This window comes from Apteryx rowi, unplaced genomic scaffold, assembly GCF_003343035.1.
Source record: "Apteryx rowi isolate R43461 unplaced genomic scaffold, aptRow1 scaffold_388, whole genome shotgun sequence".
Classification (NCBI taxonomy): Eukaryota; Metazoa; Chordata; class Aves; order Apterygiformes; family Apterygidae; genus Apteryx; species Apteryx rowi.
The window spans coordinates 133,548-158,757 of record NW_020450396.1 but is presented as its reverse complement, the minus strand read 5'-3'; the positions used below and the strand labels follow the sequence as shown (position 1 = coordinate 158,757).

At 37.0% G+C, this 25,210-nt stretch overlaps 1 protein-coding gene across 1 annotated transcript in view; it reads left to right on the top strand.

The window, feature by feature from the left end:
* The window catches only part of CDK14 (cyclin dependent kinase 14), a gene marked incomplete at its 3' end in the record, with an annotated part of 228,221 nt that overhangs the window by 85,733 nt on the left and 117,278 nt on the right, over positions 1-25,210 (top strand). Inside the window, exons 4-5 of the mRNA XM_026074401.1 lie at positions 6,147-6,241; positions 19,946-20,025. Coding sequence (XP_025930186.1) covers positions 6,147-6,241; positions 19,946-20,025 — 175 coding nt within the window. The remainder of the gene's footprint in view (positions 1-6,146; positions 6,242-19,945; positions 20,026-25,210) is intronic.

The following is a 25,210-nucleotide window of genomic DNA, read 5'->3' as shown; positions in this document are numbered from 1 at the left end:
CAAATTGACCTATTATTGCACATAGGAACCTGAAGAAAACCTGAAGAAAAGGAACTAATTACTGTAAAACTTGCATATGGTTTTGCAGAGAAAGCTTTACCATTGTGCCAAGGAAGAGAAGCTTTGGTTTAAAAAAAAAATTTAAAAAAAAATTAAAATTCAGTTTGTGCCATCTAGTCTGAAGCTTCTTGGCCTATCCTTTACTCTCAAATTTTTCTAGCTATGAGTTTATTTCTTCTGAGGCATATATCAAAAGAGATCTTTGGGGGTTTTAAATAATTTACAGTGGAGCTGTGAACATAATATTTTTCCCTTGAGGACAGTTTTATATAGAAGTTTAATATCCTGCAGTTTAAAAAAAAAAAAGGTCTATTTAAAACTTAGGCTCAGGAGTGTGACGGTGAAGTGTGACATTCACAAGCTGTTTTGCGGTTATGAAAAATGCATGAGAACATAACCCACACAGCTTGTATAAGAATAGTCAGGTGGTTCTCAATGTAATTTTCCATTAAAGCTTTCTTTACTACATAGATTCTGAAAATTTCTGTGAAAGGCAGGTATTCACATGGGAATATAGTGCAAGAAGTCATATGGCAAGATCTTGGAATAAGCCTGTTATCCCTCCTGCAATCTATGTCAATGAAATGGCTACATGAAATGACCTGGTCAGAAAAGATAGTTTCCCCTCATTTCTTTTCATCTGTGTTATTTTTAATACTCTCACATCAATTTGAAATACTGGCTTCTTCTGTTGTGTATTCAGCATTTTGGCATACTCTTTCCATCTTTATTACTATGATCTGTATTTCCTTAACCTGAGAAAAAAATCTAATCTCGGTTACTGTAATCCATCCTACTAAAAATACTCACTCCCAGTGCTCAGTGGTACAGGTAGGCTAGTTTTCTGGCACTAGGAAAAATGTAGGCTAACAATAAGAGAACTACATGGAAACTATGTTCAAAGAAAGTGAAACATTAAGACAAACTAGTCAAACTGCCGCTGTTTTCTGGAGGCAAAGAAGTATACCTTTCTGTGCCCCAGTCTGCCAATTTACTCTTGCAGGTAACATGATCCGCCACAATCTGGGCTGACTTTCATAGTGTCTTGGGATGTTCAGTTCTTTAACAGCTTGAGACCTCCCTTCTGTCTTAATATGTCATCTGTCTTTCCTATTTGAGTTTTTGGGAAGATTTTTCCCTAGCATGAAGATTTACTTTTCAATAACTTTCCAGTAACACCAAGTTTTGATGCTGAGCAACAGGCCTTTTTAAGCTGAAGTCGTCCCACTGATGTACAGTATGTGCAAATTTGTGTAGGATGTAGGGAGGTCTCATTTTGGCTTACATCTGAAAATCATAGTAAAGGATTTCTTAGAAAAGAATTTGAAGATTTTAGTTAACTGAAAAGAAGCAATTTACACATTAAGCAGATAATCAGTTTTCAGACAAGGCAAAAATTGTCTTATTTTCACAGTTGCATTCTGGCTGTGTTTTAAAGGGTCAAAAAGCAGTAAGAAGGAGTAAGAGGAAAGGAAGGAATAAAAATGAATAGCGGTAGAAGTATTCTGGCCTAGCTGGATAACCTGGGGTGAGTGAAATGTCCTTCTGCAGAAGACTTGCAGAACGTTTGTGATTCATATGCATGTGTGCTTTTTTTTTTTCTTCAAAAAACAGCTTTGAGCAAACATTTAACAGAAGTGTTCAGCTAAAATTAATATTCTTTTCTGTCAAGAAATCTTGTCTGGATGAAATTGGAGGACTTGCAACAATTTTCGAGAATATATGGAAACTTCTTGCGAGTCGACTGCTTGTGAGATAGGTCAGTGGCTGATGCAAGCACTGTAAATCTGATGTGCTCTGGATATGTCTTACTCGCTGTGCGTATTTCCGTCAACCACGTCCTAGAAAGAATATGGGACGCTTGTGATTTAACAGACACAGGTCTCAATGTGTAGTATTGCCATATATTTTACTGGAAGGAATAAAATACTCAAAAGAGAAATGGTCTTTAAAAGTCAATTCTATATCACATTCTAATATTACCATTTGTTTAAAAAAATGAAACTGTTATCTTGTAGCAAGGCATATTTTTTAACAAAAGTAAAAATGGTTGAGAAAGCTAAACAGTAATGTGGAGAAATCTGAAGAACAAAATTCATGGCTGTGAAGTTGGAGAAACAGCCATATGAAAAAGGGTGCAATAATAAAGTGGGGAAAGCTCAAATTGATAAAATTGTCAGCAATTACATGGAACTTCAAATTATTTATACCCCTTAAGTACAAAAATAGACCTTTCTTTAGATCCCTTTAAAGTTTTAGGGTTTCATATTTTTGAGAGTCATTTGAAATGCTTTTCTACACCAGATGCCTTCAAAAATGGAAAGCCTTTAAAAATTACGAAAGCAAGGAAAAATAACATCCACGTCTACAAATGGAGCTATAATAACAGGAGAACATTGGCCTGTGAGCAATCCCRTTCAGCAATCCAGTCGGAAGAGAGGGCTGAGTTCGACTGCAGTGGTGCAGTAACGTGGAACGAGGAAGAGATCAGCCACATTATTTTGCTGCCTGTGGGCAGACAGTGCTAACAGCTGGGGTTTCTGCTTGTTAGGGGCATTCTTGCTTGGCATGAGCAGGCAACAAGGAAGTGATTTGGGCTGCTTGGAGTGGGGAAGGGGCAGGTGGCAGGCCCATCGTGCTGCTGCAGAGCGGAGCTGTGTGACACTGCATGGGGGGCCCATAAGGACAGTCAAAACTGGCACCCTTCTCGCTCGATCAGGAGTGAGCGCTTCCCCCTCATCCTGCCGACATGAGTTTTTATCCTTGTCTGCTCTTGGCGAGGATGCAGCAGCTCCCTGGAGGAGAATGAGTCAAAAGACATGACCTTAAAGCAGTGCCTTTGTCAGCTGGAATATGGAGAAATAAGTTTGAGATTGTAGGAATAATTTTTGTTGATGATTTTATGTATGGTAAAGGATTAAAGGCATCTTATTTCCCGTCAAGATCTTAAGGCATTATTAGTTGTTGTGACCTTTATATTATGGTTTACAGTGGTATAAAAGTAAATCTTGATATGAAAATAAGAGCATGGATGTGGAACATATGTATAAATAGTATTCTTTTTCTACCTCGCTATATGAGGAGACCAACATCAAACTGTTCACTTTTCTTAACTAGGGCAACATGTCCACTCCAGCCAAAGCTATTCACTGAGTGTTTGCAGCCTGCAATTTGGGAAATATGTTGCTGTCCTTTTTCACTGTATGGTAGGCACTGAAACATCCAAATGCTTTTTCCATGAACAATTTCATAATGTTACCGTAGCTCATAATTGGATACTTAAATGAGAAAACTGCTTGAATAACTATTTTAGCCATCTCTATTAGTGACATTCTAATAAACTGTGATTTATTATTTTTTTTAATATCATTTCTAACCAGACAGAAGGTCTTTTTAAGCGCAGATTAGGAGCTGAGAATATAACTCCCTTATCTATAATGAAGTGGTCTAAATAGTGTAACAGGAAGAAGATCTGAGAGTTCCCATACAGTGTATTTTCTTCAGTCTATTCACATTTAGGACTTGAATAGCAAAAATAATGCAGAGATTATTCGGGGTGTTGGAAGGAGATGAAAGGACTCAGTTTTGCAAGCATATGTGTGTATATCCTGATGTCATCCAATGGAAACTTGGGATGTTAGTCCGAGAAAATGCAGATACATGCCGAAGCACTGGAATTATAGCTTAGAACAAATTTAGAATAGTTAAGAGAATTTTTGTATTTTCTGCCTAACTATTGACTAATTGGGTGTAATGGTGAGGTATGATGTACCACGTCATCTTGCTTGGGATGTTCTTGTCTCTTTTAGTAGGCCCAGTTTTTTGGCTCAGTTGATTTAAAACTTGGGCCTGCGTTTTAAAGGTCTGTGCACTGCAATGTTTAAGTCTTCTTTTAAAAAGGAGAAAACTGGAGTACTTTCTGTAGATCAGGCTTAAGATCCTAAATGTGAGTGTATACGGTGTGCAGCTGGGCATGGTGCAGAACTTCCCAGTTGCATTCAGCCCCAAACATGCAAATCCACCTGGCAGAGTGCTGTGCTGTGCTGTGCGGATGTACTAGATTTGCTTCTCTACTTTTTTTTGTAGTGTTACAACCAGAGCACTAACAAATCAGTCCCTGTGTTTGATTTGAGCTTATAGCTTGCTTTGTAGCACTGGGTAAATGTGAGTACGATTTCTGGTCAGTGCTGACCCTGCAGAGCTTCTGCCCTATGCTCTTGGTTGGTTTAGGCACACTCAGGGCATCTGAGCACTGCAGTCTAAAACCTATATAGATAATGCTGACAGCAGTTGCAGGTCAGGTTTTTGCAGTGTCTTTCTTGTCTCAGGCAGAAAATAAAAAGCGCTTTCCTTCAGTCTCTAAGCGCATAAGAAAATCCTCATTCTCTGGCTGGCCTAGACAATGGGAAAATGGGGAAACTTGGGAAAACAGGAGACACTTCAGAACACGCAAGCGTTTTCCCAGAACTTCATAATGTGCTGCATGTAAAAATGCTTATCTGCAACTGCTCCAGTTAGAGCTTTGTAAAAGTTAGCACTAATTCACAACTAAAATGGCGCTTAAACTGGGTTCAAAGTGTTCATGATTGAAACTTTCTTCAACTGACTTTTTTTTCTTAACGCACTTTCATTAAGGATTTTTAGCTCAAATTTTCTTCATGTTTTTAATTGTTTTTTCTTTAAGGGAAAGGGGTGGATTGGTGTAGAAAGGGTATGAAGATTAAAACTTTTCCTCTTTGAATGACAGTGTGAAAACTTAATTGAAAAAATTGAAACAAAACTTGAAACCTCTTTAAAGAAAAAATTCTTCTGAAGTCTGAAGTTTTTAGTGCGTGTGTTTGTGTGTGTGTGTGTGTGTGTGTGTGTGTAGATATGTATATATATATGTATATTAAATTGTCAAAATCTTCTGTGATGTTAATGGAGAAATATTTTGTTGTATATCATGGTATTTCTTTTCTATACACATGCATTCCATAGCATACATATCTTTAAAAGGACATTCAGCTGTAGAAACGAAGACGTGGTAAAACTGTTATTTATTATTGCAGATTTTTATTACTCTTCTGTCTAATATCTGTAGTTGTAGACTGACCTGATTATACAAATGTTGAAGTTATAAAAAGCAGTTGTTATATTGCGTCCTTTGGAACAGCATTTGTTTCACTGACTAAAAATCAGGAAACATGATTTTATGTAATACTGCTCATAAGATATCTTATTTTTCTCAATTTTTAATGTCACTTTTCCAAATGAATCATTTTTGTGTCAGGCGAATTTCTGTTTTTGAAGCTTTGTGGTGTTCTTCGCTAGGACTATGTAAAAGTGGGGCAAGTACCAGCCTTTCGCAAAGGTCAGCAGAGCTGTCTGGCCCTTTGAGCAAGGTTCTGTGCTTTGCTTGGTTCAATTATAGACCCCTCACTTAGGCTGCAGACGTTAAGCCTAATGGATGTGAGTAGAGTGTGCTGCATGTACTTGCCATTAAAAGTGTATGGTGTGATTATATTTGTAAGCTGAAGATTCTTGACATAAAGAGAGTATCTTGTTTCTGAATTAAAGGTACATTCCTGTAAGATTTTGATCACCGTCTGAACAGTGGTCAGTGTACCAGGTCCACTGACTACCTATAACAGAGGTTTTGGGGGAGCTTTGGTTTAGATTTTTTTTAACTTAACAGGCACGTGTTATCCGATTTTATAGGGCAGATTAAGACTGTTGCTTAGATCTCTTGACAAAGATAAGATGGCTTAGTTGTTAATGATCCTTTTCCTGGTATGAAGTGGTAAATGTGAAAAGGGAAACAGAAATCTCCCTTTGATTACGAAAAAAATCCTTTTGATGGTTTCAGTGATGTAAGGATATGGTTGAAAGCGGCAACCATCTGGGGTGTTGAATGATGTTTGTTTGAGTAGCCTGTTACATTCTTTCATTAGCTGTGCTATTAACTTTCTTCTTACTGGCTGCTAAAAACAAATGTAGGTCTATGAGTTTTGGTAATGACACTTGATCTTTCAAGGCTGAATCAAAGCAGTTAATGTTGCCAGGTGAAATACATGCTGAAAGGTCATCTTTTTTTTGTTGTTTAGCCTACAAGCCCCAAGTTTGGAAAAGCAGACTCATACGAAAAACTGGAAAAACTAGGGGAAGGGTCCTATGCTACAGTATACAAAGGGAAAAGCAAGTAAGTGTATTTTTTCATTTAATTTTCTGTGTAAGGATAATCAGAAAGTATTAATCAGTGTTGCAGCCCTTGTATATGTAACCCTATGAAAGAATGCAGAATGACTTCAGTGAGGCTGTGCTCTAGTCAGAGGCTGAGGCTACCTTGCTCAGGTAATATGCTACCTTCATAGCAGAAGAAGATGAGATCCCGTTTTGTTAATCTGATGTTTTTGTTTGTATATTATTGTTTTATTACTTTCTTAATATCCATATCAATGTAAGATATTTAATTTTTAGGGATAAGCGCACATATGCAATATACTATCAAGTACACTTTTCTGATGTTCTGAGAGCAATGCTGAATATATGCAATGGTTTTATTAGTCTTTGTTTGTTGTTAGAAAAACTTGAATAAAATATCATGAAGTGATTAAATGGAATTTTAGACTGTTGTGAGTTTTGTTTATTTACAAGAATAGCCAATAGTGATAATGTTAAGACACATTGTAACAACTACTCTGCCTCTTGTATACATGTTAAATATATAGTTTTCAGCCACTTTAACAATATTTGTTGCAATTTTTTATTCCTAATGACCTAAGCACTTCTGTATTTTATAAGATAACTCGATAAACATACTTAAAATACACTACTTGAGCTTATGCTGCAGTTGAGAACTACCTTTGTCAAGCAGCATACTTCATGGTATAAAATTCATATATTTAAATGAGTTTTATTAATCAGACTTTGAGTGATAATTAGCAGTTCTGAGAGAGGGATCTGATAATTGTGGTATCTTTATTTAAAAACTTTGTCCAGTGAATGATGGATGAGGCAACTTACCATTCTCAGCAGAGAGAATATTGTGACAGTCATGGGACAGAATAACTACTGAAACAGGGAAATAAATTTGTTAACATATTCCAGGGTCATCAAGGTACATAGGTACTGAAAATTAATTTTTCACTGAATATTTGTAGTAAATCAGAATGAGGGATGTCATTTTTCAGTAGCTTTGAGGTTAATGAGCACAATGACATTGGACTACATAAAAGAAGTATTTACAGTTCTGCTGTGTTGGTAATGTGTTTCCTTTCACACTCAGCTTTCTTCAAGAAAGTGCAGTTATGTTGTATTGTTAACTGTTCAGTTACATATCACCATAAATACCAGACATAATACAGAATAAGTAAGCTTTTTATTGGGGTTTAAGTAATATGAGAAAACCATATGGATTTCAGCTGTGCCTTATAACTAAAACCCTTTAGAAAAAATCACAGCAGCATATCTGATGATAGTTATCCCATATGCCTGATTTTCGGTAAGCTTGAACTAAGGAAACGGGGTTGCTGGATGTCCCCTCAATCAGTAGAATTGACCAAGAATTAAAAACTAAACAAAGCACAGCCCTAGAGGAATTTTATTCAGTGGTGGTCTGCTTATTTTTACTACAAAACATAGATTGGTTTAGAAATACTCCATTTGTTTTAATAGAGCTGACTGCACATCTGTAAGAAATACTTCATTGATTTTAATGGTGGTTGAATAATAAATTGAAATTACTGTACTCTGTGCATTCTCTGTTATGATAAATAGCAAGTTAGATCTGAATCAGTAGTGTGAATTATAGCACTTATATCACTTTATTCTGCTGCTTCATTACATCTTTTTCAAAATCTTTAAAATTTATTTTGCAAAAGTGTATGTAACTAGAGTCTGAGTAAGAATGCATATACAGAGGGTATCTCAGTCTCTTCCTAATGTTAGGATAATGCTCCTTCACCTGCTTAACATTTTGGTTGGTTGATTTTTATTTTTTTTCCCCCCCAAGAACTGAAATAATTCCTATATTGTGCAGCACCATCCAGATTCAGCACCTCCAGCCCAGACTTCTGTTTCTTGAACTAGAGAAGCAGTTGAACTAGTTCGCAGGAGGAGGAAGCAATTCCTTAGGAACAGGGGAGGTGCTACAGGGCTGCCAGCTCTTTCAGGAGGAGCTGTTGGTTGAAGTCCTGCTTACCTCTTTTGTCCCTGTGAGAAGCGGAGGAATCTTTGGCCCATGCGATGTCCCCAGCGAAGGGAGCGTCACTGCTGCTGTGTGCTGCAGGGAAGGCAGGTGGACAGAGCGGCAAATAGATGGGCTAATGTTGACTCCTGCAGTTCTGTTAGTGCCGAACTTTGCTGCCGCTTTTCTGGCAGATTGGCTCTGACTATTTACAGCTTTATCTAAAATGGTAGATACAGAAATATTTTCTAGCACCTGGTGTAGGTGCACAGTGCAAGGTTGCGATATGCACCACTGTGCTCCCCCTGGCTTTAGCTTTAGAGGAAAGAAAAATGGGCAAACACATCAAGAGAGAGTTATTGCCTGTTTTGGCATGTACCCAGTTTTGACTACTGAAGGATTAAGCCTGTGTGGCACACTGCAATACACAGTTTAGACATAGCAGGTATTTGAAAAAGCTGGTAATACTTGCCAGAAATTACATTTTGATTGAAATGTTTGAGAATTTTCAACCAACTCTAATGTTCAGTTTTGTCGTTTGGCAAAATATTTCTGAGATGTGTCCTTAACTGTAGTTGAAGATGGAGAATTTAAGGTCAGATTGAGCTGGTTTGCATGATACTTTGTACTCAGAATTATTGTGCCCCACCAGATACATATGGAAATTGGTGTTTTTTTGTTTTTGTTTTTTTAAATGTATTTCCTGAGATATATATGTACCAAGGTAATAGAAGTGGAGGTGATCTGAAAGTTTGAGATATGTCTCTTAGTTGTAAGCGTAAAACATCTATAAACTGAAGGAAAATACTACTTTAAAGAATTTAATGATACATTTGCTGCTATTAGCATTCTGTGACAATACGGAGCACTGTAGCAGATATTAGTTTATCAGCACTTAGAAAGTTGCTCGCATGTTCTCATTACCAGCTTAATGCAGGCTACTATGGTGTTATTATGAGTTTTCCAAACCCATTTGCTATTTTTTGCTTATATTTCTCTAATAGATTCAATTGCTTGATGATGTTTTGTAATGATCAGTGATTCCAACTTCAAGAAATTTGTGTTTTATGGGTTGAATAAGTACAATCTTTATAGCAACGTGTGCAGCTCCCAATTCAAGCTTATTCCGTCAAACAAAAACTCTTTCCATTCTTGGGCTTCTTGAATCTAGGAAAGAAAAGCCTCTGTTTACATTGAAACAAGCTGGGATGGGAGAGAAACAGAAAGAAAATCTGTTTCATTTCAAAATCCATTTTTTACACATTATAAAAGTGACTGCTGGGTTTTTCATCAACGTATCACATTTCTCTGTTTCACACACTTATGCAAGTTGCTGAGAATGTCTCCCAGAAGCAGCTCATGTTACTGAGCATTGGTACTTTGCGTGAAATGGTTCTTTTCATGCCTGTTTGATGAATGGCCATTTTCACGCCTAGGTTACCAAACACCAAAGCAACCAACCCATCAAGTGGGTGAAAAAAGAAGGGAAGGACATTACATATCAAATTTTTAAACAAATTTAAATTTGGTTTCAGATTCTAAAGCGAAGTTTCTAACATGGAGGAACCCAGGAAGATTGCTTTTTTATTTTTCTTTCATAACCATTGCGCTCACATAGCTTCTTATACTTATTCCAGTATATGTGTTTAAGCAAGGTATTTTACTGAACAGATAAAAGTACTGCAGCAAGAATGTCTAAGCCCTGATACTGAAAACAGTTGTATTTTACTTGCATGCATTCAACTTTTAAGACTCCAGGTCCAAGTTGATACTTAAATATGAATAACAAACTGTAAGAAAAGGTAGATGTTTGAAAAGGAGGGAGGAATGAAAGATGACCCCAAATTTGGGCTTTAGGCCTCTGGAAGAATGATGTTTATAGGTGACTTCAGACTGAAGGAAGGGGTTTAAGAACAGCACTGAATAGTAGTTGTATTTATTTTACCCTCCCTTCAGCTCCTAAAATTGCTTATCCCAAATGTCTGTGATGATATATCACTTGAAATAACGACTCTTCAAAAGTTCCAGAACCTTCTGCCCTTCTTTCTGCACAAATTTGTGATGAATCTGGGAATTCCTGGCATGTTGCAGTGTCTTAGCTCATTGGGGTCCAGTTTTCAGTCCCAAACTGTCTCCTCCTTTTTGCGCTCTTTTGTGTAATCTCAGGAGAGCCCTGAAAGTACTGTTTGTTGAGCTGACAAGCCCCTAGTGTGTCCTTCAGTAAGCTATTGTATAGTAAAAATTCTGAAATAAGTAATGGTTGGAGTTTCAGCCATAAGGCTGTAGTTTCAAGGCTAAAACTTGATTAAATGGTTTGAAAACATATAGCTGAGGAAATCATAGACAACCATTTGTCGTAATTCCTTTTCCTTTGATGGGTAGCCACTAAATAACAGGCCCAAAGTAACTTGGAGATGTACAAAATATGTTGATAATTTTTGATGGCAATGATGTTTAAGTTGACAAACATACTCCTTGGGGAACACTCTTGAAATGAAAATTGACACTGCTTGAAGGCAGACAGTTTTTGATATTAGGAAGGCTTTAATTATGTTTTCTTTCAGAGTGTAAGGCTTTTCCTAATTTTGATTCTTGTATTAAATTTTAATCCGTGATCTTTGTACAGACGGTACAAAGCCATCCTTGAATCTGTTCCATTCAGCGGGAATTTCCAGAAACACAGCATAGCAGAAAGTTGTTTTTGAACTTAGCTGACTTTTATAGGATTGTTTGCTGTAATCTTGATCCCTTTATTCCATTTTTTTCTAAATATCTGCACCTGGTTTGTTAAATAAAGAATATTTCATTCTTCTAAATTATTTCCCCTGTTGATCATTATGCCGGAAGAAAAAATTATGAACCAAGTTTACTATTTGAAAAGATTAAAAGATACATACTTGCCTACAAAGATATAAAATCAGCCAGTCTTGACCTAAAGTTCATAGTAATGTGTACGGTACCTAGCATTCAGGAAGAGCCTGGCTTTTTAGACCTTAGAGCAAGATCAGTAATGCTAAACCCTTGTTTTCCTGTCAACACCCATTATTTTTCTGCCTATTTGAGGAGTCATGGTAGTATCCCAGCAAAGTCAAATGAAGTGGGCTAATTCCTCTTAGTGGATGATGGATTTTCACAGTCAAATACAAATGATTCCCTGGAGTATGAGGATGCTGTAGAGCGAACAGGATTGAATTATTGAGAAAAGTGAAGCGGTCTTCTGTTAGACTGGGCTTTTTGTTTACCGGAGAAATAGCCAGCCGACCATTTGTTTCTGGCTGACACATGCATTAATAGGCAAATCTATTTCTGAGTTCCTGTGTCGAACTTCAGGTGTGCCTACTGAAAACTTATCTTGGTATATTCATTTTCGATTGTCTTTAAAGTTCATTTCTTGAATTTTGCCTTGTTGTATAAAATTTTATAAATTGTGTAAAACCCCCAAAGGCTGCTTAACACATGTATTGGTTGAAATTCAGATCTCTTTGAAGTGATTTATGCCTTTTTTTTTTAATGCTGGAAAAGCAGGTCTAGTAATATACTGGTAATGCTCTAGAAAACGATGCAAGTTTCATTGACTCTGTGTCTGACTAGTACTGTGAAAATTTGTTGTCTCTTTTAATAACTTTGAATTAAAAAAATCTTTACCAAACTTGAAAAGATTTTGTATTTTAACTGCAGAAGCAAGGAATGAGTAGTGTTACAGTCACACTCTCCTCTGCCTTGCCTTTTATTTTTTTTTCCCTTGATCCCTTTTCTAGGTTCCATCTTATTGTGGAAAGAGATCTCATAATAACGGAACAGAAGTAAATATGTGACATAAGGTTATGGCTTAACTCTTTTCCTCACATACTTTTAGTGGGCCATTGGAAAATGTTACTGTGTTTGAAAGCAGTTTGCAGAAAATAAATTTTAGAGCAGTAGTACCTTTTCAATTTTTGTATATTCCTTTTTGCAACTGAATTTAAGAAAAAGCTGTCCATCTGTATAAGCATGTATATCTTCTTGCTGCTATGGGCCTTCTTCCCTCTTGGGGCTGATTATGAATTTACCTGAATTTCCAGCACTGGGATCTTACTTGATCTGTGACAAACAAATGGCGGATGGGAGTCTCTGGAGCATGGTTAAGAAGGCAGTAACAGCAGAGAGGAGCTGCTTCTAGGCAGGGCCCCCCTTACTAGGCAGAGTGAGGGTGTTGCGTAGTCACACTGGAAGCTTTGCATAAGGGAAAAAACTGTGCTTTTGGCAACATTATGAGTTGGCACAGTTGTCATCCTCTCCCCTTGCTTTTCAATTGCTCTTCAAGCTGTAGGTAAGGATTAAAAAAGATTACCTCCATTAAAGTGATGTGATCTGTGACTGCTGCTTACACAGCACGACTCTCTGTTTTGAGAAGCAGGCCAGTGGTATGTCTGCTACTTCTGCACATTTATGATCTCTCTGTCATCTGTTTTTTGTTTGTCCGTATTAATTTTAGTGCTAAGTTGCGTGTGCTCAAAGTATTACAAAAATATATGGAACTCTTAACAGATGCAGTTGACGAAATACTGCCCAAAATCCCTACCACAAAATGCCATCATTTCAAACAATTTATCACTAACACAGTTGTTGTCCTAACCTCAGTTCTGGTCCCTATCCCTTTTAACCGTTGCCATGAGGACATGTCTGGTTGAGTAAGCTGATGTTGCCAGCTCAGAGGTCACTTCCACGAAGGCTGGAGAAGGCAGCAAAGTTCTTCTATCCAGCTTCCTTTTCTGAAGATCCTGTTGCCTGTCTGAACTCAGAATTTTGTGTATTCAGTTATTCCAATGTGTACCAAAAGATGAAAGGTGATTTTTCAGGTAGCCAGGACGTTTTAGGTTTATGTTCTTCAAAGACAAAACCTTTTATTATTCACCTGAAAATCAATAGGGAGTTAGTGTTATGAAGTACAAATCTTGGAGACAGGTATAGCTCTGTAAGGCACTCACCATGCTCTGCATCAGCCGTGGTTTCCAAGTGGTTTTACCCCTGGAACAATAAGGAATATGTGAATGATCAGTATGAACTACCTGTATTTGTTATTGCCATGAGGTACTGTAGTATGCTTTATGAATATCTAGCTGGCTATGATAATATTTCATGTATATGCTGGTGGATGGCTACTCACAAGAAACAAGAGACTTAAGTACTTTAATTTTTGAGTTTATGGTGCTAAAGCCATCACTGAGGATGACTGACAGGGCTAATTGCTGTTTGTTTTTTTCTTTTAGTTGCATGATTTTTTTCCCCTTTTATTTGTCATGAAACCTCCTTGACTGCTTTCACTGTCCTTTCTCTTGTTTTATGTCCAATCTGTTGGAAGTGCTGTAGGTTACTGACAGCCTAAAGAGCTTGCCATGGTTTTGTCTGTCATACTTTCTCTTTTTAGTCACTCCCCTGGCTTTACTCTATGCCTATATGAGGTATTATGTTCACATACTCCCTGAGACATTTCATGTGCAGCATGTCCAGTTCACAAATAATAAATTTTTCATCATTTAGCCAATTTAGTCAGAATCTTTCAAAATTGCTGTGGTTCAGGTTGCCTTAGTGACCTAAATATTCCCAACCTTTTCTTTTCTTTCTTGTAAATTGTGTCTCATTTGCAAATAAAACTGTTTTTGTCTTGGAGTACCAAATGGTTGGAAAAGTAATGTATGTTGATGGATTATGAGAGGCACTTTAGAGGTACCTCCTTGAGCTTCCTAATTTCTCTTTTTTTTAACTGCTGTGCTTTCAGTATTTTTGTAGGCTGCTTTTCTGCAATACATTTTGAAGTCATGACATGAGTTTACAGAGTGTATAAATAGATGCTTTTTAAAAATCTCTAGCATTATCAATCTTTCAGAAAGAAAATAGCTTCAAGTTGAACTAGATGCCAAACTAGTGATAACTAGATGCTGACCTGAAATGCCAAATGGTGGAAAAATTTGTTAAAGAGGTATAAGTACTGAAAGTAGTTTTAAAATAGTTCTTCTGTCTGCAGACATTTTAAAAACCATGTAAACTTGAAGACTCTAACTAAAGGATGAATCATTGACTATATCGATCACTTTTCATTGAATGAGTTTCTCTGCATTTAAAGGAAACACTGGGAGGTTTTCTATATAGGCATATATAAAAGAGAACAGTACACGATGCTGTGCTTACATATATTTGTAGTGTTAAAACTTAACATTTTTCATTGAACCTGCAGAGTGCTTTACCAAGGCAATTAAGCATTATCTCTTGTGACAAGTGAGAGGAAACTGAGGAAAGAAAATGTAATTATATAACTTACCCATGATTGCACAGAAAAATGCAGTAGGAAAACTGGGATAGACCAAGTTACACTGAATACAGTTCTAGAAGTTATTGGATAGCAATTTAGTGGCAGTAGCAACTGTATGCATGACTGGCATGGTAGAACAAATGCTGAAGAAATTCCCAAGCTAAATGTCATTATGCCATGCACAAATGTATTTTCCCCTTAGCCATGGAAAAATACCTTCCAAAAGAGCATCTCTAACTCTAAGAATGCAGAATTATAGGAGAGGCCACTCTACTTATAGTGATACCACAGCATTTGTCTTCAAACTCTCTCTATATGAAAATCAGTTTTTGTAGGGTCCAAAAAGATGTGAGGTATATTGAGGAGGACCAGGGCTGCATAGTCCTCTCCCTGCTTGCAGTCCCAGGCCTGGCACCTTTTTCCCCTTCTCCTTGGTGAGAGAGAGAGAGGCAGAGGCAAATCTGTTACCAATCTTTCTAGTGCATATTCCATGTCACAGTAATTGAGATACATGAATAAAATATTTGCTTTTTCATGAACCATAAGTATCCCTGCCTGGCAAGTTACATTTATATCTGATTGCAGGGTTTTGTTTTATTTAATCTGTACTAGTCCAGTCTGTTTTAATAATGTTATGTGTATTGAGCTTAAATGTGCTTGGTGCCTAGCTGCAAGAGTGATTTTACCCAAGCTAGTGCAAAACAACAAACTATGGGCAGAGGTTTCTTTCTCATCTTAGAAACTCTCAGGAAAAAGTCATTTTCTTTCAACAGTAATGAATAAAGTTCAGGCCTTGTATTGTACTTAGTTAGGTAGCTAATTAGTTTTAACTAATGATGGAGATTGGGAGATAGGGTCCTGAAGGTAAATACTCTGATTCCGCTTCCCTGCACCTGCTCCAGTAAAGGCTGTAACGTTGCTCATGTGAGACTAATCTGAGTCCTGGGAAAAGCTGGGTCCCCGAGTTCCAGTGACAACACTAATCAATAGTTAAAATCCTGCATATCTTTTGGAATGCTTTGATCTTTTTTTCAACCCTAATAAATGTCAACATTATGCAATATCTTTAATCCACTGGTTTAAAACAAGGTACTTTTTTAAAGATGGAGGTTAAAAGATGGTTGAAGTCAAAAAGAGAAATTGTTACTCTGTGGAATATTTCCACTCTACAGCTTTAGCAGTACTGTAAATTTTTTCTGTAAATTACAAATGTAAGTCCTTTTCAGTATGAGAAATGCAATATAATCAATTTTTACACGTCTTCGATGTTAATGACTTAAAGAAGTGTTTCTCTTAATATGGAGTTAGTTACTCTTTGATGGAATAATCTGAGGTGACTAAACCTATAATGAATTTGGTTCTGTGAAGTTTCTTTCAAAGGAAAATTCTGGCAGAGCCTGGTTTCTTTAGGCCACTGTCTGTTTTGCGTTTTAGACGTCTGTTTGGGATGTTAATATAACCACAGAGTATATTTAATTAGATGTTTTCTGCATTTGAACATCATGCTTTGTATTTTTCATGTAAGTGAGTATTTAACAATTGAGAGTTGTTTTTCTAAATAAAAATTAATGCCTTGAAATAAAGCATCAGGAATACGAGCACCGTGGCAATATCTGATTTTTTTTCTTTGCAGAAATGTTCCCAAGCTCAGCACTTGTGAGGGCTATGAACTACTCCTCAGCTCCAGTCAGCAATAACACTCTACAATATAAACAGATTGAAATCAGAGAGGCAGTTCTGGTATTAATTAAATCCTTTAAATGTATTATATTTAGAACATGTATCACATCTAAATATAACTGAAGAACTTGTGAAAATAGTGTTATTTTACTCTTTTGTTCTCTATGTGACATTGTCGGCATTATCCCCAGTAAAACCAATTAAATCATCAGTTACTTTATATTCATCAGTATTATATTTTCTTAATGATGCATTAAAACATTAAATTATTTCTAATCATCTATATTTTCTCATAAATGGTCATTTGTATCAATGTATTTATTTTGGTAATGCTGATATGTGCTGTTTTAGAAAATGCAGTGTGACACACTATATTAGAATTTCTTGTAACATCTGGCTCATTTGTATTTTTTAGAATATACACACTTTTACTATATGCCACATAAAACTATACAGACCCATTTTTATTTTGTCTATTTTGCATATAAAATCCGAAATTAAATAGAAGAGTTTATGTACCCTTAAATGCTGAATTCCCATAAATCTATAATCTGTCCATCAGCTGCTAATGATTTTCCTAGCCAACATCATCCCTTATTAAAGTTACTTTGTGTGATATTTGGAGAGGCTTCAGGACTTCTCTCCATTTTTCAGGGATTTTTTGGATATGAGAAAGGAAGAGGAGAGTCGGAGAGAAAGCAAATCTGTTAGTTTAGAAAGGACTAAGGCTTGTAAATTAAAACATAGGAATTTTATAATCAATATTATCCTTAATAGAAATTAATGAGACAGTTGACAGGATGGATGGAAGACGCTGAGATAAGTGAAATCTTTGGCCATGTTAAGTGCATTGCTTTGAGATGCTGTGTAATTGTTTGCTTTGGGCAGTGAGAGCTGGTTTAATGAATCCGAGATGTTAGAATGGGCAGCAGCATTTTCTTGTCACCATCTAAAAGGCTGTCTGCCTAGCAGTTTTTCTACTTGTGTAAAAATAATAAAAATACTGAGCACACTTTGAAAGCTGTGGAAGACAAACATGAAGCATGACAAGAGTTTTGCTAATCTATTCACTATTGAAGGACACCAAAGGCAAATTCTAATGTGTTGTAGAGCTAATTTTCTCCATGTCTCACTTTTTAAATGTTGTTTCTAAGAAAATTGCCTCATTTGGGCAAGTTATCACAAGATTCAGGGCATAATTTCATGACATAGCTGACTTGATTTTATGTCTAGCTGCTGCTCAAATAGGTGATCCCAGTTCTTCCTCTCCTTCCATTTCTAGTGGTTTTTGCATTTACAATGTGAAAAATGCTTTTATCACTTTTAAAATATGCTTTAGACTTATACAGGATCTAGCAAGGATGATTGATAGTTGATACAAGACAGAGGCAGAGTGTGTGGCAGGGATTTAGCAGGAGCGAGGCCATATCCTGATGTAGCCATTAGCTCATCTGAGCAGTATCATCCAACTGCATCCTGAGATTGCATCAGTGGGAGAACAGTTAAAGGATGTGGATGTACCCGTCTATCTCTGTTAATTGTTGATACTTAGCTTCTCTCGTCTCCAGATTTACACTTAAAAATTCTCTCATTGGTAGAAAATGAGCTGAAGAAAAAAAGGTTTTGGAGGTAAATAATACTAATGGGGAGAATGCAATCCCAGAGGAACACTGCTTGAGATTAATTCAGTCATTTTAATAGTATTAAGAGTTGCCCTGATGTCTATCAAGATGATGACAGCTACCAGTGACAAAGTGGCAGTGATAACTAAATGGCACAGCCCACCTACTTTGTCTATTTAATAACACTATGTAATTTTGTATTCATCAAAGTCATTTGTATACTGTTGCTATTTGTGTTATATTTTGCTATTAATGGCTCAGTGAAATGTAGAACTTTAGATTAAGAACATAATCTACATGACTCTGCATGCTACATGCCAGTCTCTTAAATTGCACTCCCTCCACGCCCTGCATCCTTAGTCCCTCATTGATCTGCTTTTTCCATAGTTTTCTGCATTGCCTTCGCTGAATAGAGTGTCCATCCTGTTCTTGATCTGCAAAACTATCTTGCTTTTCCTCATTTAAATCCCTCCTGCACAGTTATTTCATCAGTTATAAAATAACCAAATTATTCAGATATCTAAATTACTTTTATTTATGTGATAGGCAGGATGGTGTATTGACGGTGGAATTGAAAACTACAGATATATGTGAACTACGCATCTGTCATCAGTCTTTCTGCTTCTGCTTTTATTATGGTTTACACTTGTATCTGTGTGTGACACAAAATTACTTGGGGCAAGGTTTGTTTTTTCCTGATGCCAGAAGTTTTTGGTTATGACCTCAACAGAAATACATATAAGGCAGTCATAAGGGGAAATTCAGATAATCCTCTAGGAGCAAGCTGATCATTACCTGTCAACCATGACTGGTGGCCTGAGACTTGAATTGATTCCAATTGGAAATATTATGAATAGTTAGAAGGTGATAAGTAAACCATCTTTTGATAATCAGGTTGCCCAAGTTGTTTACAGAGTCATTACAGTGCACTGTACAGGACTAATGAGATTCTGGCAATAGTAAAAGATAATCAGAAGAAAATATACAGTAGCAATCTTGTCATTGAAGTCATCTGATTGCAAAAATTAAAAGCCTGAGGGAGAAGATGAGTTCAAACTTGGTAGGTGTCCATGTCATCTTGCTTTGAAAATTGAGTATGCTTCCTAGGGTCCAGAGCAATAGGGAATTGCCTCCATGACAAGAGTGTGGAAGCTCCACGGCTTCCCTAGGGTTCTGTGGTTGTAAGGGCTAGCTGCTGCTTCTTTTTTTTTTTTAACAGGAAGAAATCACAATAATAATCCTTCTTATTTGGCAACTGTATTATGCCCTTTCAGGGATTCCACCTTCACCCCGTGCTTTTCATACATGGGGAGTCTGTTAAAAGTTCAGAAGTATGAGTTTGTTCTTGAGGAGGGTAATCGATATCAGTTTTTATATTTCATTCAGTTATTGGTGAGATTTTATTTGGATAAACTGAACCAACTGTGAGGCCTTGAGTGGGGTGAATGTATAGTGAAGTTTTGAATGCTAGAAGTGAAACCAGCCAAATAGATTTCAAAAGAGTGTGACTTCTGCTGTGAAGTTTCGTCTCTTGGAGTACAAAATATTTTAAATCTTATAAATGGGAGTCATTATTATCTAAAACTAGCCTGGGCTATGTAGTAAAGAATGTACATTAGGAACAATCCTGCCCTAAAGGGAAATGGTCAGAGTGACTTAACAAATCTTTCTCATCTCCAATATCCTTAGCTTTTTGCGAGTAATAGTTATGGGGGAAGAAGACAATTGATACAGGTATGGATAAACTGTAAGTGGAATGATTAATGAAAATTATTTGCCTTTTTGTTGGAACAATTTGATCAATTAAAGGACAGATACATTAAAATCATATTTTGCAATGTGGTGGTACTTAACAAAGCTTCAGTTTAGTGCTGTGATAGAAAGGAAACAGACTGACTCACAGAAAACTGAGATCATTTCTTGGATTGCATATGAGTGTGAAAATATAAAGTTGACATTATGGAAGCTATGAAGTGTTTCTTACAGTGCTATAAATGAATCACTGACATTGACAGGAAGAAATTGAATAAGTACATGATGGGAAACAAGCTCTATTTGTAAGAAATACTGTTTCTGCTTTAATTTGTGTTTTTTATTTCTCCTTCCCCTCCCCTCTTTCTCTCTCAGGGTAAATGGGAAGCTTGTGGCTCTGAAAGTGATTAGATTACAGGAAGAGGAAGGAACCCCATTTACAGCCATCAGGGAAGGTATGCACTCACATTTAATGATTATACGTTTTTTTTAATTACATTGCACTTTCTCATTTCAATGGCATGCTCTGGTGAATAGCTTGAGAATTCAAATTATGTGGTTATGTTCTCTGTAGGAAGAAACATTGGTGCTCCAAAACCAAAGCTTTTTTTTAGTGTAGGGGTTCTTGTGAAATTTAATGCAACTCTGCCTCTGCTTCGGCTTGCGTTAGATTTACTATGCAAATGAGTACTTAAGAGCACATGCATGTTTAAGGTGGGTGTGAGAAGTTAATCTGCCAGGTGAAGGAGCTATATGAGTAGTGCTTCTTGTCTGGAGGCAGCACCTAAAATGAAGGTAGATGCATGTTTGTGATATACCTGTGGCCTGAAGAAAAGAAGTGCATTTCTCGATTGAAAGCCATCAGAAGAGCAAAAGGATCTGGAAGCAAAAATACAGGCTTCATAAAAAGCTTGTTGGCTGTGCATGGTTTGGGTCTGGTTTTTGTTTCCCCACGGACCCTGTCCTGTCTGGCTTGGGAATGGCTCATACCTAGCTCACTGCGAGATGTCTGTCATGCTTTCTGCTCCGCTCCCTTTATCCTTCCCTGTCAGCCTCTCCCATGTCCCCTGGTGACAGCTTCTTTACTGAGGCCTGGTTGCCTCAAGCTCCTTTGCAGAAGTGGTTGTATGTGCCTTCTCTGTGTGGGCCTGCTATGGTAGAAGGTACTGAAGATGAGTTTTGGTAGAGAAATAATAAACAATTTGCCTTTAGGCCACTGATTCAAAATCAGCTGAAGTTGATAGTGAGCTAAAGTGCCTAGTCTGTTGCAGCTACTCAGGTATCTTTTAAAATTAGGTTGACTGTTGCAGCATAATTCCTGAAGTAGGGAAGAGCCAACGGTATATCAGAATGTCGGTCCACAGTATAGGCCCTTATGCTGAGAGTGCAGTTTCATGGGCATCCGCGCCGAAGTCCCAGCAGCTGCACTGCACTGGCCCTTGCCCCTGCCCGGGGCATATGTTCCTGTAGCCGCCTTTGTGCCAGCAGGATCCCGCAGGGTGTGTTTGCCCAGTGAGCCAGTCTGGGGACGCACTGGGCAAAAGGCTTTGTCTTCTGTGATTGACATCCTGAAACTGGAAACCTTTAAAGTACGAGAGAACTCCATGCTAAGCTGGTGCTACCCTTTCTGTTTTTAAAGGGTCCTCTTTCACAAAGAAGGGAAAACTGGGGGTAGCCAATTTATGAGGGAATTTCAGCAGTTCTTCTGTACTGCTTTGTTTGAATAATAATTATTGGATGATCTGACACATTTATTCATAATGATATATATTTCATCTGTGAGTTGTCTGCTCCTGCAGCTGTGCCATGATAACGAGGTGTGTACAGGGTTATGAGCACAGCTTTCAATATTTGTAATGCCAAGTTCGAGGCTTAACAGCCTGTGTTTCAAATATGTTTATTGTTTTGCAGTTTTTTAGTTGATCTGGTACTGACTTAATAACTAAATAGTAGATATGGGTTTTTTGCATCTCTCTACTGACACTTAAAAGGTTTTTTAATGTGAGCTTGGTCTAGACGAGAGATCGTGTCATTATAACTGTCAAATACAGAATAATGTTTTTTTCCTTCATAAATAGTTTGTTATATAAGCTCAGTGTAAGTAAGTTTCCTTCAGGAGAAAGAAAAGAGATTTCCTTCTGATTTTTATTTAAATTATAAAGGCATACTTTTATGAAAATACCTTTCACGCTGTTGTTGGAGAGTTCTGCTTTTGGCTGTGACTAGAGCACTACAGTTGAAACTGATCAAAAATCCTTTGCTTAATGTTAGTAGAACAAATGCTTGTCTAGCAAGGCTCTTAAAATTATTAATTCATATATGTAAATACACATCTATATAAGATGTAGAAAGTACGTGGTGTCATATGTGATTTTGATGGGCCTGTTTGCATGCGTTGTATTTTCAGGTACTCATCTTAGTAGACCGGGACTGATAGAATAGATCTGGGACTTGATCCAAAGCCAAAAGGTTGATGAGAGTTTTTCTCTTGACTTCTGTAGGCTTTTGGTTAGGGGCAGAACTCAGGTTATGTGTATTTTTTTTGTAAATGCAAACCTGTCTTCTGTGTAGTGGAACTTTATACAGATCTGTAGGAATTATCAGTAGAAATACAGTTCTGCATGTTTTATATTATGTAGAAGTTGGACATACATGGTGTATAAGATGGGAAGGGGAAAAATATGTATCTAGATTTGCTTTTCTTTTCTTTGTTTTTATGTCAGTAACAAATGTCAGGCCCAGAAAAGTAAAGAAGACTATATTACAAGGCTGTTTCAGAAGTTAGTCTCAATGATGTTGTGCCAGACCTGTATTAGTTAATAGTAATGCTACCTGCAGCGGTGGACTTAACTGGTAGGGCCTGAGGAAGCTGAAGCTTTCCCCTTAGTAGCACTTAATCCATCTTGAACACACTCGTTTCTGTGGTGTAGTAGTGGCTGATCTCAGCAGCATGGATGGAACGCAAGAGAAATGCTTGTATAAGCTCTTGAAGCTGCTTGATAAGTTTGAGACTGAAAAACAGGAAGAGTGGGACACCGTTAAACTGCTCAAAGATTTTTCTTGATCTCTGTTGGCTAGCTGACTGGCTCCAGCCCTATAATTTAGATTGGAATAATTAGAACTGGTACAACTACCACTTAAGATGAGATCAACTTCTAATTTCAGTTATCTGCAGAGTAGTGTAGGCCTAATCAGAAAATGGATGGATGTTATCATGAGCCAGAGCTCTGGAGGGGTGTTTCACTCCAGTCTTTCATAATGGAGAAGCCAGACAGATTTTGGCTTTGATTTATTCCTTATTTTCTAATTTTCCATCAGTGAAAGGCAAATTCAGGCAGAACTGTCATTATTTGTAAATTAAAACTAGTGGAAATTAATTGTTTAACATTTCTTGGGGCTCCTTGTATAAATGAGTGAGAGGAAAACAGCATTCCTGTGTTGTGTTCCTGTTGGGGATGTTGTGTAATGTTAATTGGGGAAAGTTACAGACTGAAATCTTAAGCAGTGGTCATGCTGAGGGGATTTTGTAGCTGGCTGTGTATAGGGAAGCATATTGTTACTACTGTGACAGCAACAGAATGAGACTCAAAGGAAAGAAAGCTATAAAGGAAAGATATTAAGAAAAGTAGCAAAATGTAGGATTTAAATATGGAATCTGTGACTGGGGAAAGAATTACATACTGAGCCGAGACAAAAATGGAAGAAAAAGAGTAAAAAACCCAGTAAATATTGATTAGGGAAAAAAATCATAGCAAAGCAGCGGAAAAAAAACATAGTAAATTTTAAGGACCTGGCAAGATTTTGTTGAGACTTCAGTTAAAGTTTCTACTTATAAAGTAATTCAGCTTTTGCAGCAAATCTAGTTTTGTGTCTTCCACCATTTATCAGTTACATAGGTGTGAATGAAAACAGATGCATGTATATAAAGGCTTATTTATTAGTGCTGCTCAGCAGTCTCTTGAATTTCTAGTACCAAACTTAGAGGTAGTCTGTACTAAACTTTCTTTGAGCTTGGTCTGTGGTGGTTACCCCAACTTACGCTTTCTTTGACATGCAGTTTACTGGATATTTCACTGTGCATTCAGCTCACTGAATCCTGGATAATCCTAATTTGCTTTTGAAGATCCAGAAGATATAGCAGAAGACAAAAAAAAAAAAGTAGCTAATTGGAGAGGGTATGTATTTATGCACATACAAGTGAGTTAAACGTATGTGACCACGTACGTCTTCTAATCATACAGATGTGTGATGCCAGCCTCGCTCCTATCTGTATACTAATTGTTACTATTCTGTCCTGAAGGTGCCTGCAACTCTTGTATCATTTCCAGACTCTACTGTCTCAGATTTATACATTATTTTCTCATTTAGAATATTTTTTGTAAAATACAGATTAGCAAATTAATAGAAAATTATTGTTTTTCTGTGTTAAGTGTAGTTGTGGTTTAATCTTTTAATCTTTTAATGTAACTATCAGCTATTCAGATGTGTTCTAGCAGTAGACTTATGAGTTATTAAAAACACTGTAACAAACAGAAAAGTTTACTGACCTAAAGTTTATCTCAGATGTTTCATTCCCCTAATTTCCTGTAATATCATACTTTCATCTAGGTTGAATATTGAACTGTGTGATAGATTCTAATTCTGGAAACAGCTTGCTTTAGTCCGTAGTTACCTTGTTTGATTTCAGAGTAATAACATTCCTCATATCCAGCATGAAACAGATTCCCCTTTTTAGATATGTATGTGGAAAACCATCCCTTGGTTTTATTGCTACCTTGCTTGTGAAGTTAACTTGCTTATTGTGTTCCTTTCTTTGGCAATAAAATTATTTCTTCCCCATCCTAATCGTGACAGCTGTTTGTGTTTGGTTTTCATTTTCTTTCATTGTAAATATTGCTGTCCTCTTTGCTCTGCTTGTTTTCATTTACTGTTATTAATAAAACTCTATTCTAATGTTTTAGTATGTGCTAATATTTTATTTCTGATAGGCTTTTTCAGACTTCTAAAACAGGTATGTTTTGGAGGTATTTTTATACATTGCCATTTAAATGTCATGATTAGGGACCTTTTGGTCTATTTTTCTCTTATTATTCTTTTATTTATTTGTTTATTGTAATTAATATGTATTTGTACCTGTTTGTAGTTTATATTTAAAAGTGGTCAGAGATTGTCTCTACCTGTTTGGTGTGATGGTTGCCCAGATAATAATTTTCCATCTAGTCCAGTGTCAGAGACATTACCTTAATACCACATATGGGTAGCAATGTGAAAAATAGCCCATAAATGTTCTTGAAACAGACACCTATCTTGCATTATAAAATTCCAAAGAGCAGAACATTTGCTTAATAAATTTCACAGAATCACAGAATGGTGAGTTTGGAAGGGACCTCTGGAGATCATCTAGTCCAACCCCCCTGCTCAAGCAGGGTCACCTAGAGCACGTTGCACAGGATCGCGTCCAGGCAGGTTTTGAATATCTCCAGAGAAGGAGACTCCACAACCTCTCTGGGCAACCTCTTCCAGTGCTCTGTCACCCTCACAGTGAAGAAGTTTTTCCTCATGTTCAGATGGAACTGTCTGTGTTTCAGTTTGTGCCCGTTGCCTCGCGTCCTGTCGCTGGGCACCACTGAAAAGAGTCTG